Consider the following 15,789-nt stretch of genomic DNA (forward strand, 5'->3'; position numbering starts at 1 on the left):
TGAGCATTAAAGTGAGTATGAGAAAAAAAATCCTTTATTTGAAAAAAAATCAAGTTGTTGGTACTATTTAGGTGTTACTTTAGGGGTGAATTCAGATACAGTAAAGCTTTAAGTTTCAGCTTTTTGCATTCTATCTACTCAAAGGCCACTTAAGAGAATTTATTCCAGGGGTTCCTGGGTGGCCTGGTCAGTTGAGCATCGGACTCTTGATTTTGGCTGAGGTCATGTCCTCATGGTTCCTGAGATCGAGCTATGCATCGGTCTCTGTGCTGACAGCATGGAGTTGCTTGGGATTCTCCCTCTCTCTCTCTCTCTCTGCCCCTCCCCTGCTTGCGCTCTCTCTCTCTCTCTCTCTCTTTCTCTCACAAAATAAATAAACATTAAAAAAAACTTATGCCAATAAAAATTTCCAATATTAAATCCCTAATAAATTTCTCTAAATACACTAATATTTTTTTTTTTACAATCCAGTAAACAGTGTAACTACAACCATAAAGACAAAGAGAAAAATGAAAAAGCCCTTAGCTAATAAGCACAGGAAAAAAAAAATTATACAAAGTTCCCTTAAATTACAAAGATTTTGACTAGATTATAAGCTCAAAATAAAAGCTTTAAATAAAAATAGTATGTAAGAAATACATACAGCTAAATATATAAATTATTCATTATTCATATTTCTACTTTTGATTGAAGGGGTGGGAAACAAAAGTAAAAGACGCTTGGCATTTGTGAAATGCTACTTACCCAGATATCTCTTCATGCTTTTTTCAAAGTCACTTGACACCTCATTTATGAGACTTTCAACAAGTTTTTCTCTTTCTTTCCCTTCCTTTAAAGACTCAGGTATCAGCATTAACATGTGATCCAGCCATTCCTGCTGAATAGGCACCATAGGACTACTTTCTACACATTGCTTCATATAAATATAGTTGAACTGAGAATGTAATAAGAAAAAACTAAATGTTCTAAATGGTATATCAGTGTAACTCCGGTGCTCTGTCTTTTCAAGACAACATTTTTTTGGAATAGAAGTATTCTGAAAAATAACATGTTTTCAGAATAAAAACACTCAGAAGTATGAGCTGCAAAGAAACCATTTTTTCAAGTACTCAGTATACATTTAATAAATGAATAAGAATTGGAAATTGGGAGTAAGGCCTGGGCTAGGGAAGCTGGGCATGCCCACGTTATCCATTCAAACATCGAAATATTTGGCATTAATCCATTAAACAGTCAAAAATTAGTAAATATGCACCCAGCACAAAGGTACAAAATCACAATTGATAAAATAGCCAAAAATGACAGGAAATAGTAGCAATAAATTATGCGTAGGTATTATTAAATATTTTAGAATATTAATCAAGTTGATTAATTTAAAGTATTATCAGGGTGTTTCCCCACCCACCCCAAATCTGCATTTTACACTTGAGAAAACTAATCTTGTCATTAACTCTTCACTCAAACCAGGGTTGGAGTTTAAGGTTTTCTGTACTAAAATACATATAAATGTTGGGGTTCCTGGGTGGCTCAGTTGGTTAAGCATCCTACTTCAGCTCAGGGCATGATCCCATAGTTCGTGAGTTCGAGCCCTGCATCGGGCTCTGTGATGATAGCTCAGAGCCTGGTGCCTGCTACAGATTCTGCGTCTCCCTCTCTTTCTCTCTCTGCCCCTCCTCTGCTCATGCTCTCTCTCTCTCTGTATGTCAAAAATGAATAAATGTTAAAAAAAATACATATAAATGCAGATTCATCAGAATCTTAAATATACAATAGAAATCAATTAGGTTATCTTTAAGAGTGTCCTATGAATTTAATATGCCAAATTTGTTGGGACTCTCTGAATAGGAATACAGTATTGTGGGTTTTTTTTTATTTTTTTAACGTTTATTTATTTTTGAGAGAGACAGACAGACAGACAGAGTGTGAAGGGGGGAGAGGCAGAGAGACAGACAGACAGACAGACAGACAGAATCCAAAGCAGCCTCCAGCTGACGCTCAGAGCCCAATGCGGGGCTTGAAACTGTGAGCCCTGAAATCATGACCTGAGCCAAAGTGGGATGCTCAACTGACTGAGCCACCCAGGCACCCAAGGAATACAGTATTGTAAAACAAAAAATAGGGGCGCCTGGGTGGCTCAGTCAGTTAAGCATTCAACTCTTGATTTCAGCTCAGGCCATGATCTCGTGGTTCATGAGATAGAGCCCAGAATTGGGCTCTGCACTGACAGCTTGGTGCCTGCTTGGGATTCTCTCTCTCCCTTTCTCTCTCTGCCCCTCCCCTGCTTGTACTCCCTCTCTTTCTCTCAAAATAAATAAATAAACATTTAAAAAACAAGGTTTTCACTGAATAATAGTTTTTAATTTTGATGAAATACAATTTATTGGGGTTTTTTTCTTTTATGGGTTATGCTTTTTGTGTCAGTCTGAAGACTCTGCTTAGCTCCAGGTTTGCTTCTAAATTTAAATAATCTCTACACCCAATGTGGGGCTTAAACTCACAACCCTGAGATCAAGAGTTGCATGACAGCAGCAAGCCCGATGTGGGGCTTGAACTCACGAACCAAACCATGAGATCATGACCTGAGCCAAAGTCTGACGCTTAACCAACTGAGCCACAAAGGTGCCCCTAAAAGTGTTTAGTTTTATATTTTACATTTAAATCTATGATCTAATTTTAGTAATTTTTGTACAAGGTGTGACATTTAGGCTGAGGTTTGAGGGTTTTTTTTGTTGTTGTTTATTTGTTTTATTTTTTTATGGATGTCCAATTGCTCCACCCCATTTGTTGAAAACACTATCCTTCTTCTGTTGAATTAATTTTTGCACTTTGTCAAAAATTAGCTGGCTGTACTCATATAGGTCTACTTCCAGGCCATTTATTCCATGGATCCATGTGTCCAATTATTTAAAAGTAAAAGCATTTTTGAAAAGTCAGTGAGAAATCTAGTGAAAGCAGTATTGAAAAAAATGTCCCTTGGATTTGGCAATTCATGGTCACTGGTGACATTAATGATGAAGAGGTGGAGTTCCTACATGTCAGATGACCAAGAGCAGTGGGTTCAGGAATGAAAGACTGTGTCATGCCCAGCTGCCTGTTTTAGATTGTAAGACACTAGAAGGCAAGAACTCTGGACAAAGAGTGAGGATGCTAAGTGCATACACACAGGTACATTCTGCAATTCACCCAACCTCATGTTAAATATTTATGAATGCTTTGTATCAGTTCTTGTATCTATTAAAGAGGCAAAGAGGCAAATACAGAGCCAAAGTCTCCAGAAAATTTGGGAGGGAGAAAGTGAAGGAAGAAGACCATAGAGAAAGAAAGAAAGAAAGAAAGAAAGAAAGAAAGAAAGAAAGAAAGAAAGAAAGAAAGAAAGAAAGAAAGAAAGAAAAGGAAATTTAGAAGAGAAGAGAGAAAAGAAAAGAAAAGAAAAGAAAAGAAAAGAAAAGAAAAGAAAAAACTTAGAGTAGATAAAATTAGGTTCTCCCAAAGATCCTCAATACAGGGAGGTATCCTGAGCCTTTCATCCCCAACAGGAACTTGAAGAGACTTGGAAAGCCTGTACTCCCATCTGGGAACATGCTGCACGAATTTCTCTTTTGTGTAGACAGCTGCATAAGTTTCCATATCCTTTGCTGTTAAATACATTTTACATATTATCATCTTCCACCAATTATACCACAGGCCCATGTTGTCACCCAGGCAGTCAGTGCCATTTTTTAAAATCCAGCACCTACCATGTGTCTAGCACCCTCTGGATTCTCAATAGGTAATCATCATTATATCAATATCAGAACAATGAAAAGGGAAATGCATTTCCTTTATAACCACAATTTTTCAATTTTTTCCCACTTTTTGAAATAGGAACTAAAACATTTACAACTAATTCTCAAATAACAAATGGCAACAAAAATATAATTCTTAAATCCCATATTTGTCATCCATGACATGTTTGTTCCTTTACAGAAAATTAAAATCTCAGTTTCTAAATATTTTTTCTCTTCTAGAATGGGTCTTATTAGCAGGTGGTCTTAGAAGGAGCTACTTTGTAATAATTTATTTGAACATTTTCAAAAAGAGAAATATAAAAAATTGAACTCACTCCTTTCTTTTTAATTCCACTGGTCATCTGTCAAAAGCAAACAAATAAGACATAATTAAATCAAGGAGAAAAAATTCTAAGTGATTTAAATGTACGTATTATTCTCTTAAAAATACTAGTTATGTTGAGATTGACTTAAAGTAAATAAGAATTAAAATTGTATAAGGACAAACTTTTTAAAGAGAAAACATAAACTTACAGTTAGAGGATAATCTGGCTCTGGTGTTGGCAGTGTTCTTTTATCCAGTGTTCTGTCTAAACTTCTTTTGGCTCCATCAATTCTGAAATTTATAGTTAAAAAATGTCTGACTCCAACATGATACCCTACATGGAAAACCCAAAAGACTTCCCCAAAAGGCTGCTAGAACTGATACATGAATTAAGCAAAGGTGCAGTGTACAAAATCAATGTACAGAAATCGGTTGCATTTCTATACACCAATAATGAAGCAACAGAAAGAGAAATCAAGAAATTAATCCCATTTACAATTGCACCAAGAACCATAAAATATGCAGGAATAAACCTAACCAAAGATAGAAAAGATCTGTATGCTGAAAACTATAGAAAACTTATGAAGGAAATTGAAGAAGACACAAAGAAATGGAAAAACATTCCATGCTCATGGATTGGAAGAATAAATACTGTTAAAATGTCAATACTACCCAAAGCTATCTACACCTCCAATGCAATCCCAATCAAAATTGCACCGACATTGTCCTCAAAGCTAGAACAAACAATCCTAAAATTTGTATGGAACCACGAAAGACCCCAAATAGCCAAAGTAATATTGAAAAAGAAAACCATAGCGGGAGGCATCACAATCCCAGACTTTGGCCTCTACTACAAAGCTGTAATCATCAAGACAGTATGGTATTGGCACAAAAACAGACACATAGACCAATGGAATAGAGTAGAGAACCCAGAAGTGGACCCACAAAAGTATGGCCAACTAATCTTTGACAAAGCAGAAAAGACTATCCAATGGAAAAAAGACTGTTTCTTTAGCAAATGGTGTTGGGAGAACTGGACAGCAACATGCAGAAGGATGACACTAGACCACTTTCTTACACCATACACAAAAATAAACTCAAAATGGATGAAATACCTAAATGTGAGACAGGAAACCATCATAACCCTAGAGGAGAAAGCAGGCAACAACCTCTTTGACCTCAGCCACAGCAACTTCTTGCTCAACACATCTATAAAGGCAAGGGAATTAAAAGCAAAAACGAACTATTGGGACCTCATCAAGATAACAACTTCTGCAATGCAAAGGAAACGATCAACAACAAAACTAAAAGGCAACTGATGCAATGGGAAAAGATATTTACAAATGACATATCGGATAAAGGCTTAGTATCCAAAATCTATAGAGAACTTACCAAACTCAACACCTGAAAAACAAATAATCCAGTAAAGAAATGGGCAAAAGACATGAATAGACACTTTTCCAAAGAAGACATCCAGATGTCCAACAGACACATGAAAAGATGCTCAACATCACTCATCATCAGGGAAATACAAATCAAAACCGCACTGAGATACCACCTCACACCAGTCAGAGTAGCTAAAATTAACAACTCAGGAAACAACAGATGCTGGTGAGGATGTGGAGAAATGGGAACCCTCTTGCACCGTTGGTGGGAATGCAAACTGGTGTAGCTGCTCTGGAAAACAGTGTGGAGGTTCCTCAAAAAATTAAAAATAGAACTACCCTACGACCCAGCAATAATAACACTACTAGGAATTTATCCAGAGGATACAGAAGTGCTGATTCATAGGGGCACATGTACCCCAATGTTTACAGCAGCGCTTTCAACAATAGCCAAATTATGGAAAGAGCCTAAATGTCCATCAACTGATGAATGGATAAAGAAGATGTGGTTTATATATATATATATACATATATATATACATATATATATATATATATATGTATATATATATGTATATATATATATATATATACAATGGAATACTACTTGGCAACAAGAAAGAATGAAATCATGCCAATTGCATCAATGTGGATGGAACTGGAAGGTATTATTCTAAATGAAATAAGTCAGTCAGAGGAAGACAGATATCATATGTTTTCATTCATATGTGGATCTTGAAAAACTTAACAGAAGACCATGGGGGGAAGGGAAGGGAAAAAATAGTTACAAACAGAGAGAGAGGGAAACAAACCCTAAGAAACTCTTAAATACAGAGAACAAACTGAGGGTTGATGGGGGTGTGGGGGAGAGGAGACAATGAGTGATGGGCATCAAGGAGGGTACTTGTTGGGATGAGCACTGGGTGTTGTATGTAACACGGGAATCTACCCCAAAAACCAAGAGCACACTGTACATACTGTATGTTAGCCAACTTGACAATAAATTATATTAAAAAAATAAATGCAATTGCTTATATAGAACCCTTCAATAAATTCATGGCATCTGTTGGTGCTATTACTAAAAAAAATAATAATAATAAAATCATTAGCTATTAAAAAAATGTCTGACTCTCTTGAAGATAACATTAGAATATATTAAAACATTACAGTTTAAGAGTGTCTGGCTGGCTCAGTCGGTAGAGCATGTCACTCATGACCTTGGGGCCATTATTTGAACTGCAAGGGGGGGTAGAGTTTACTTCAATAATAATGATAATAATAATAAGCATTACAATTTGAACATCTTTTCAATTATACTTAAAGAAGAGATATTCAATGGGGGGCGGGGGAGAGGGGAAAATGGTTGATGGGCATTGAGGAGGGCACTTGTTGGGATGAGCACTGGGTGTTATATGTAAGCGATGAGTCACGGGAATCTACCTCTGAAACCAAGAGCACGCTGTATACACTGTATGTTAGCTAACTTGACAATAAATTATATTTTTAAAAAAACAAGAGATATTCAAGAGTTCTTTATCTTACTGAATTTCTCTCTCTCTCTCTCTCTCTCTCTCTCTCTCTCTCTCTCTCTGTTTTTTTGAGAGAGAGAGCATGGGGGAGGGGAAGAGGGAGAGGGAGAGAGAAAATCTCAAGCAGGCTCCACACCCAGGGAGAGACAATCCCACAACCTTGGTATCATAACCTGAGCTAAAATCAAGAGTCAGTTGCTCAATCTACTGAGTCACCCAGGTGCCTCTGAATTTTCTATAAGAAACAAATCCTTAGTTTTCAAATTATTCATGTATACTGTAAAAGAATGAGACTAAAAGTAAAAATGAAATTTTTTTTCAATAAAAACTTATGGACAAATTTTAAGTTAATCCTCATGTCTAGTGGGCCGTCATGTGTATTGTGCCTATTCAAATGCCACTCTGTCAGAGAAGCCTTATCTTACCCCTTATATTAGGTAGCACTTCCTTCACTATCGAATCCTTTCATCCTCACCTTGCTTCATAGAACTTACCACTATTTGACATATTACATGCTGTAGATTGTTTTACTCATTGCCTTGTCTCTAAATGTCCAGAATAGTATTTGGCACACAGTAAGTACTCAATAAACAATTTGAATGTTGGAATTTATCATCTATAAAATATAATTTCCTCTTCAAATAAAGTTATATCATCATCTAATCCATCTGTCACCAAATATTTATTCAATGCTTATATTATGCAAGACACTCTACTAGGTTTTATTAAAGTATAACACCAATAGGAGCACCTGACTGGTGAGCTAGTGGTCAGATGCTGGTTGAGCATCTGACTCTTGGTTTCGGCTCAGGTCATGATTTCCCAGTTCGTAAATTGAATTCAAACCCCATGACTGGCTCTATGCTGACAGCACGGAGCCTGCTTGGGATTTTCTCTCTCCCTCTCTCTCTGCCCCTCTCCTGCTCAAGTGCCCTTGTTCTCTCTCTCTCTCTCTCTCTCTCTCTCTCTCTCTCTCTCTCTCTCAAAATAAAGACATCTTTTAAAAATATATATAACAACAAATCTCAAGGAATTTATAAACTGAAATGGTGAGGAGATAAAAACAGGTACCACATGAAAGGCATGGGACTCTGATGGTTCAGAGGAGGGGACAAGTTCACTTCTACCTGGAGGTATCTGTAAAGGCTACATGAACAAGTTGGCATTTACAATGAGCTTTAAATAAAAGAAAGGATTTCAGGTAGAGATGTAGTTTTCCTGGGTAGATGGATCTGAAACACAAGACTCTCCTGAGAAACAGGAAGGCAAGGGAATGATCAAAGGAAAAAACAGGGAGTAGTGGGAAGTTGTCTAATATGCTCAGAGTTCATGGGATCAGATGAAGATAAGTTTGGAGAAATGGACTGGAATATCCAAATAAGGGCCTCAAATAGCAGGTTTTTTAATTCAATAGGCAATGGGAATTGCTGAGAGTTTTTGAGCATGGAAACATTTTTAGGAAGATAAATCTACTAGTTGGTAAAGGTGAATACACTGGAGAAGATGGCCAAAACAGAGAATACAAGGAAAAGAAAAGAGACCTGAGAAAGAAGATTGGAGGATGCCAAGCATGACAGGAATGAGAAAAAAATCACAATTGAAGGAGGCAAAGATGTGGTCAGAGGGGCAGGTGGAGAACCAGAATGAATTTCAAGGACAAGATGGCCACCAGAACCATAAACATAGATTGGTAAGCTCCAGAGAGACAAGGACCATGTCTGTTTTGTTCATTGCTCTATGCACAACACTTGGATAACGTCCATCAAAGTCAATAAATATCTGTGGAATGATGAGAATAGTGGATTTGGAAAAAACCTTGTATATCTAATTCAGTACCTTATTTGATACATGAATACTCTCAAAAACATCAAGTTGTACCCTGAGATGAGTGAGGGAGATGGCTTTCATCACTTTCTGAGGTAGCCCAATTTATTGTCAGCTAGTTTATCTTTAAATTGAGTTGTATCCTTGTAACTTTTATTCTCCAGAGCTATACACAAAGAATCATATTTTTTTTCTGTTGCCCTTCAAAACTTGATGGTACTCGTCCAGTTCTTTCAACTATTACTACCAATAAAAGTTACCACTTACTGTGAGCTTATTATGTTCTAGGCATTAGCTTAAGATCTGTAAGTACATGGATCTCCTTTAACTCTCATTAAATTCTAAGAGAAAAGCACTATTCTTATCTCCATCTTACAGATAGGAAGATGATGATAAGTAGTTATTTAACTTGCCAAATTCATGCATGGCTAATAAGCTGCAGAGACAGGGTATGAACCCAAGCCTGTGTGATGCCAGTCTATACTCCATTAAGCAAATCAGCCTCCTTTAAAGATGGGATAGTTTCAAAATTCCTCTCTCTTCTATGGTTGTTATGGTTTATCAACATCCCTCTTAAAGCGTGACCCCAGAACTACAGATGTTGTTTGATCAGTGCAGAGTGAAAAGTTTCTACCATTCTAGAATTCTACATTTATTAAAGCAGCATAAGACTGAATTTGCTTTTTTCTTTTTAAGGTAGGCTCTATGCCCAATGTGGAACTTGAACTCTTGACTGCAAGATCAAGAGTCCCATGCTCTACCGACTTACCCAGCCAGGAACCCCTGAATTGGTTTTTTTGAGTAGCTTCATCTCCATGTAGATTCAACTGAATCTGACTAAACTAAAATTCCAAAGGTGTTTTCACATGAAATAGAAAATGTGGCTAGGATAACTTCATTCCTCTTTTCTTTATTAATCATCAGGGTGCCAGCCAGACTTCCTTTCATCCATCATTATTTCCCTGAATAGCCTAGCTCTCAGCGATCCATACTTTCAAGGAATTTGCCTTATACTTTGGTATGCTAGCTGGCACTCGCTGACTTGCACTCTAATTATCCCAGCAAATATATGCCTGACCTCCTTGAGCTCATTATATAAGAAAAGCCATCCTTTAAGATAGCAACAGTTTCCTGGGGTGTGTTTTCTCCTACTGGCTATACATACAAAGAGTTGAGAAGAATATACAAGTGAGCCTTTTCATTCCCTGCCTGTTTTTGCTTTGTATGTTGACAATCACAAACAAATAAATAAACAAAAATTGGATAATTCCAAAAGACTGTGTGAGAGATGCAGTGAAGGAGTACAGTGCAGTGAAGGAGAGAAAGGCTGGTCTAAATCAAGATGGAGATAGTGGCCAAGGAAGAAGTAACTCATTCCTGGGACTCTGGAAAGCTATAAAATGATTTTGTCTCAGCTAAGTGTTCCCAGACACTGGCCACAGGAGGGGCCCAGTTCAGCCCAAGATAACTTACATCCTGTCTCAGTCCTGGAACTCTATCAACAGACTTCACCCCATCTTCGACCCAGGGAAATCTCATCTCTATATCCTAATAGGTAGAGGTAGAAAGAGATGAAGAAAAAAAATCCACAGTTTTCCAGGAAAAAAAAAGTGTTTCTGGTATAAAAAACTTTAATTGCAAATGAATTTTCCCTAAATAAACAATGGCAATTCTAATCTTAGTATAAATAAAGCACTATGCTTAAGGCAATTTTGAGACACTATTTTTATTAAGCACCCAAATAAGAGAGGTACTACTTATATGTCTATACAAAGCATAGAGTTACGTTCCTCTTTTAAAAATTCATTTATTCAGGGTGCCTGGGTGGCTCAGTCTGTGGAGCAGTTGAGTGTCTGACTCTTGATTTCAGCTCAGGTCATGATCCCAGGGTGGTAGGATCGAGCCCTGTGCATCAGGCTCTGCACTGAGTGTGGAGCCCACTTAAGATTTTCTCTCTCTCTTTCCTTCTGCCCCTCTCCCCCACTCATGCTCTCTCTCTCTCAAATAAAAATACATATATTTTATATATATTTTTTTAAAAATTCATTTATTCACTCATTCAGTTCACCAACAATAACATGCCAGACACTGTGCTTTTTTGTTGAGATCTCTGCCCTTTTTTGAAATTTTTATTTATTTATAATTTACATCCAAGTTAATTAGCATATAGTGCAATAATGGTTTTTTTTAATTTATTTCTTTTTAATTTACTTCCAAGAGAGATCTCTGCCCTTAGACATGTGAAAGTAGAAGAGAGGAGCGACTAAGAAACAACAATACATTGTGTACTTGAGGAAGTCATACTTCCTCAATCTATTTGCTGATTGACCCTTCTGCACTGAAGATTTAAATATAATTCCTTCTTTTTAATTTTTAGTTAGTTAACATACAGTGCAATATTAGTTTCAGGCATAGAATTTAGTGATCCATTACTTACATACAACACCCAGTGCTCATCCCAACAAGTGCCCTCCTTAGTGCCCATCACCCATCTAACCCATCCCCCCCCACCTCCCTCCATCAACCCTCAGTTTGTTCTCTGTTGTTAAGAGTCTCTTGAGATTTGTCTCCCTCACTCCTCCTTTTTTTCTCCCTTCTCATATATGTTCATCTGTTTTGTTTCTTAAATTCCACATATGAGTGAAATCATACGGTATGTCTTTCTCTGATTGGCTTATTTCTCTTTTTTTTTTTTTTTTCAATGTTTATTTATTTTTGGGACAGAGAGAGACAGAGCATGAACGGGGGAGGGGCAGAGAGAGAGGGAGACACAGAATCGGAAACGGGCTCCAGGCTCTGAGCCATCAGCCCAGAGCCCGACGCGGGGCTCGAACTCACGGACCGCGAGATCGTGACCTGGCTGAAGTCGGACGCTCAACCGACTGCGCCACCCAGGCGCCCCATCTCTTAGCATAATACATTCTAGCTCCATCCTAGAAGCTTAGTTCTGAGCCTTCTTCTCCTCTCTGTTTGCTCTCTCTAGGTGATTTGAACTATTCCCCATAGCTTTAACAATTATCTACATTCTGTTGGTTCCCAAATTTGTATCTTTAGCCTAGATCTTTACTCTTATATATCCATCTGCCTACTTAACATATTTCCCCTTAGATGTCACATAAGCTCCTCAACTTCAAAAACTACCTCCCCAATCTCCTGGACCTCTGATTCTTTACAGATATAAACACTACCATCCACCTTGTTACCAAAGTCAATCCAATAGCAAGTTCTACTGATTCTGGACCCAAACATATCCCCTGCAAATTTAGTTCTCTCCTCCTGCCCTGTTTCCAGCCTTATCAAACCACTGTAAGCTCTCATCTCTGCTACTACAAAAGCATCCCACCTGGTCTCCTTGTTTCCTACTACTCTCGCTTTCTCCCTTTCCCCACTTCAGTCTATTCTTAATAGCCAGAGTGAATTTCATATCATGTCCCAGTTTAAAACATTTCAATGGCTTCCATTGTACTTAAAGTGGAATCTGAATTCATTATCATGGCTTACAAAACCTTTCACAATCTGCCCCCACCTTTCTCTCCACCTTTACCTGGTATCCCTCTTCCCCAGGCCCCTGATAATCTAGTGACCCTGGCCTTTGTCAGTTCCCAGGACATGCGAAAGCATTCATATACCAGGACTTTCAATGCTTGATATCTCCTTTGCTAGAGTGCTGTTCTCATGTTTATTTAAATGAAAAACTTCCTATTCTTAAGAGCGCCTGGGTGACTCAGTCAGTTAAGCGGCTGAGTTCGGTTCAGGTCATGATCTTGCATGATTTGTGAGTTCGAGCCCCATGTCAGGCTCTGTGCTGACAGCTCAGAGCCTGGAGCCTGCTTCAGATTCTGTGTCTCCCTCTCTCTCTGCCCCTCCCCTGCTCACACTCTGAGTCTCTCTGTCTCTCAATAATAAATAAATGTTAAAAAAAATTTTTTTAACCAAAAAACAAAAAACTTCCTATTCTTTAGATTTCTACTTAAATATCATCTCCACAGAACGTTCCTGTGATGTTCCTAGAACACCTTCCCTCTCTATCTCACAATCTCATATCTTCACAGTGCTCAACATCACTTAAAAGGTTAACATACTCTTTTTGTTTGTTTGTTTGTTTTTAAATGTTTACTATGTCTCCTCCCACTAAAATATAAGCATCTTCAAGACCCCCTTCTTGGGGCGCCTGGGTGGCGCAGTCGGTTGAGCGTCCGACTTCAGCCAGGTCACGATCTCGCGGTCCGTGAGTTCGAGCCCCGCGTCGGGCTCTGGGCTGATGGCTCAGAGCCTGGAGCCTGTTTCCAATTCTGTGTCTCCCTCTCTCTCTGCCCTCCCCCGTTCATGCTCTGTCTCTCTCTGTCCCAAAAATAAATAAACGCTGAAAAAAAAAAAAAAAAAAGACCCCCTTCTGTTGTATTCTCTATGGTCTCCCTAGTAACAAGCACAATGTCTGTGTAACAGTTGGTAGTTAATATCTACTAAATAAATTGATGTAAAAGAAATACATAATAAAAATTAAAGCTGTACAAAGGGGATTAGGAAACAGCTTTCCAGAGGAGATGATCCATAAAGTAAGCCTTGAAGAACTAGTATAAATATTCAGGCAGACAAATATTTTCCAGTGAAGGAAATTGCAGGGAGCAATTATGAAATTTATTTTTTCACTAAACTGTGAAAAATATACTCCTGGAACTGCAAGTAGTTCAACATAACAATGGAAGACGATGAAAGGTTTTGGAGTAAGAACAATATGTAACTCCTAAGGCACCTTGTTCTTTATTCTCTAAGTGAACTAAAACATTGAGTAGACCTACGTTTATAAACTAGAGGTGATAAGAATAGTACCTATTTTATAGGGTAGTTGTGAGAAATACAGGTGAAGTGATAAAAAAACAATGCTTAGAATAAGCAGTGATTAGCACAATCACTATATGAACTATAGATACAGTGACATATATATGTATAACATATATATTAGATACATAGATATAGTCGCTATATATAGTGACATATAAGATATATACATTAGTGATATATAACATTAACTTTGTGATTATTTTTTAAATTGTTTCCCTAACTGAACATTTGCCCCTTAACAACCTACATAGTTAAAGTTTTTTTATGAGAATATGAACACTAATTATTTCACTTGAATTCCAAAGAATTATTTACCAATATGCTACTTACACTAACTGATTAATTGTCTTCTGCTGCTCCTTATATCTTCTGTAATTCAGCAGTTTACTTTGTGCTGGTGTATCAACACCTATGTTTTCAGGGGGGCGCACAATAGGAGGCAACTTCAAGTTCAGAGCTTCCTTTTCTGCTGCAATGACAGCTTTGTTTCCATCCGACATTTTGGTCTCCTAAAGATTAAAATACTTTATACTCTGAGGAGAAAAGGCCTATAAAGCAGTTATCGTAAATGTTAGCCTCGATATACTCATAGCATATCTTAGATATCAATTCCAAAAATTCCAGACCTTTTGAGATCTTCCTCCCAAGTTTGGTGTTAGTTTAAAGAATGACAGTTGAGGTAACTGGGAGGGATTCCTGTTACAGCTCCACATCCCACTTGCTACGAAGAAATGAATCCAGTCACTTCCCAGTTAGGGTTTCAGTTTCCCCCAGGATGAAATTGAGGAACTGGATTAGACACTTCAGTTCTAAAATCCTGGGTTCAAATTGTTCTCTAAAATGCAAACCACCACCACCACCACCACCACTACCAAAAAATCCAGTTGTTCAGGTATAATCCCTCTCCCAAAGAAGCTGATGCTTGACATGATTAAGATTTTTAAACATCAATATTCTATCTTCGTCTTGCTCCTTCCAAGGAAGTGATACGGTGGCCAAGCAACAACAGGCATACTTAACGCACAAGAAATCTAAAATGTCATGTAAATGTTGAACAATTAACTGTGATACCAGCTGTTTTTGCCGTCAACGCCCACAGAATGTGCAGATTTCTGCCTTGAAAAAGAGAGTATTTCTGTCGGCACCCAGTTAGAGACCTTCGGCTCTGGGAGAAGAGGGAAGAGAAAAGCTGAGGACAAGAAGTACCTATCTGATTGCTTTTCACCACTTCCCAGCTGCGCAGACGAGAGGCAAACGGTTCAGTTACTTAGTTTCTTCTCTGGTGAAAGGAAGAGGAAAAACAAAGTGTGAAACCTCTGGGAATCCCACCGCTCGGGAAGAGCTGGGCCGTCGCTTGTAGCGTACAAACAAAGTTGTCGCCATGGAAACTGTCGCGGTTGCGGCTGGAGAGACTGGGTAGAGGTTGCCTGGAGAGGGCACATGCTCAGCTGCAACAGACTAGGATCATCTGTCACAATAATTCATTACTCAGTTCGTTACTAATTAATCACGAATGGAGGGTGAGTGAATGAGATTTTTTTACCTGCCTTCCCTTGGAACGGGTCCAGGGAATCAGGATCTTCAAGTTGTGGAAACCTGCAAGACTGGAAATTTGGATGTGTTGGAAAATAGGATTATGTACACACTCGCTCTCACAGGAGGATCAAGTCTTCTAGCAGTGACTTCACTGTAAATAATCAGCAATATGGGTTAGTTTGTTTCTATATTTGATATTTGTTTATACAGCACTTTTCTTTCAGGAAATCCTTCATAAAAAAGGTTACAGTGTGCCAATTTTGCGTGTATGCTTGGAGATAGAAAGGTGAAACTTTGCTATTTGAGGCTGCCAAATGGATACTCCATCTAAATGATAAGAGCCTACACAAACATCATGTGCATAAATAAAATTGGGGGGTGAGTAAGTCCTGGTGGTATATTGATGGCATATTCATTCAACAAATATTTGAGCATCTTTTATGTGCTAGTAATGTAAAGAATTGTTTTTAGAGTACAGCCTAACTTGTATGTCTGGCACACAGCAGGTCCTCTGAAAACATGCAGGTGAGTGAATGAACAGGTTAAATATCCTTGTAGCTTGTAATAGGAAACTGTCTTCC

General features: G+C 38.0%; 1 protein-coding gene across 20 annotated transcripts in view; it reads right to left on the minus strand.

Annotated features, from left to right (window-relative positions):
• DNAH12 (dynein axonemal heavy chain 12) overlaps positions 1 to 15,789 on the minus strand; it is a 221,014-nt gene that overhangs the window by 197,684 nt on the left and 7,541 nt on the right. For 17 of the 20 annotated variants that reach the window (XM_045051717.1, XM_045051716.1, XM_045051715.1 and 14 more), the window contains 5 exons: positions 14,879 to 15,359; positions 14,003 to 14,181; positions 4,302 to 4,383; positions 4,103 to 4,129; positions 745 to 934 (listed from right to left, as the gene is read on the minus strand). In XM_045051717.1, coding sequence (XP_044907652.1) covers positions 745 to 934; positions 4,103 to 4,129; positions 4,302 to 4,383; positions 14,003 to 14,172 — 469 coding nt within the window. In that variant the 5' untranslated portion in view covers positions 14,173 to 14,181; positions 14,879 to 15,359. Of the gene's footprint in view, positions 1 to 744; positions 935 to 4,102; positions 4,130 to 4,301; positions 4,384 to 10,303; positions 10,379 to 14,002; positions 14,182 to 14,878; positions 15,360 to 15,789 lie in introns of those variants that run through there. The other 3 variants (XM_045051713.1, XM_045051718.1, XM_045051723.1) reach the window with 3 other exon arrangements.

Source organism: Felis catus, chromosome A2, assembly GCF_018350175.1.
Source record: "Felis catus isolate Fca126 chromosome A2, F.catus_Fca126_mat1.0, whole genome shotgun sequence".
Taxonomy (NCBI): Eukaryota; Metazoa; Chordata; class Mammalia; order Carnivora; family Felidae; genus Felis; species Felis catus.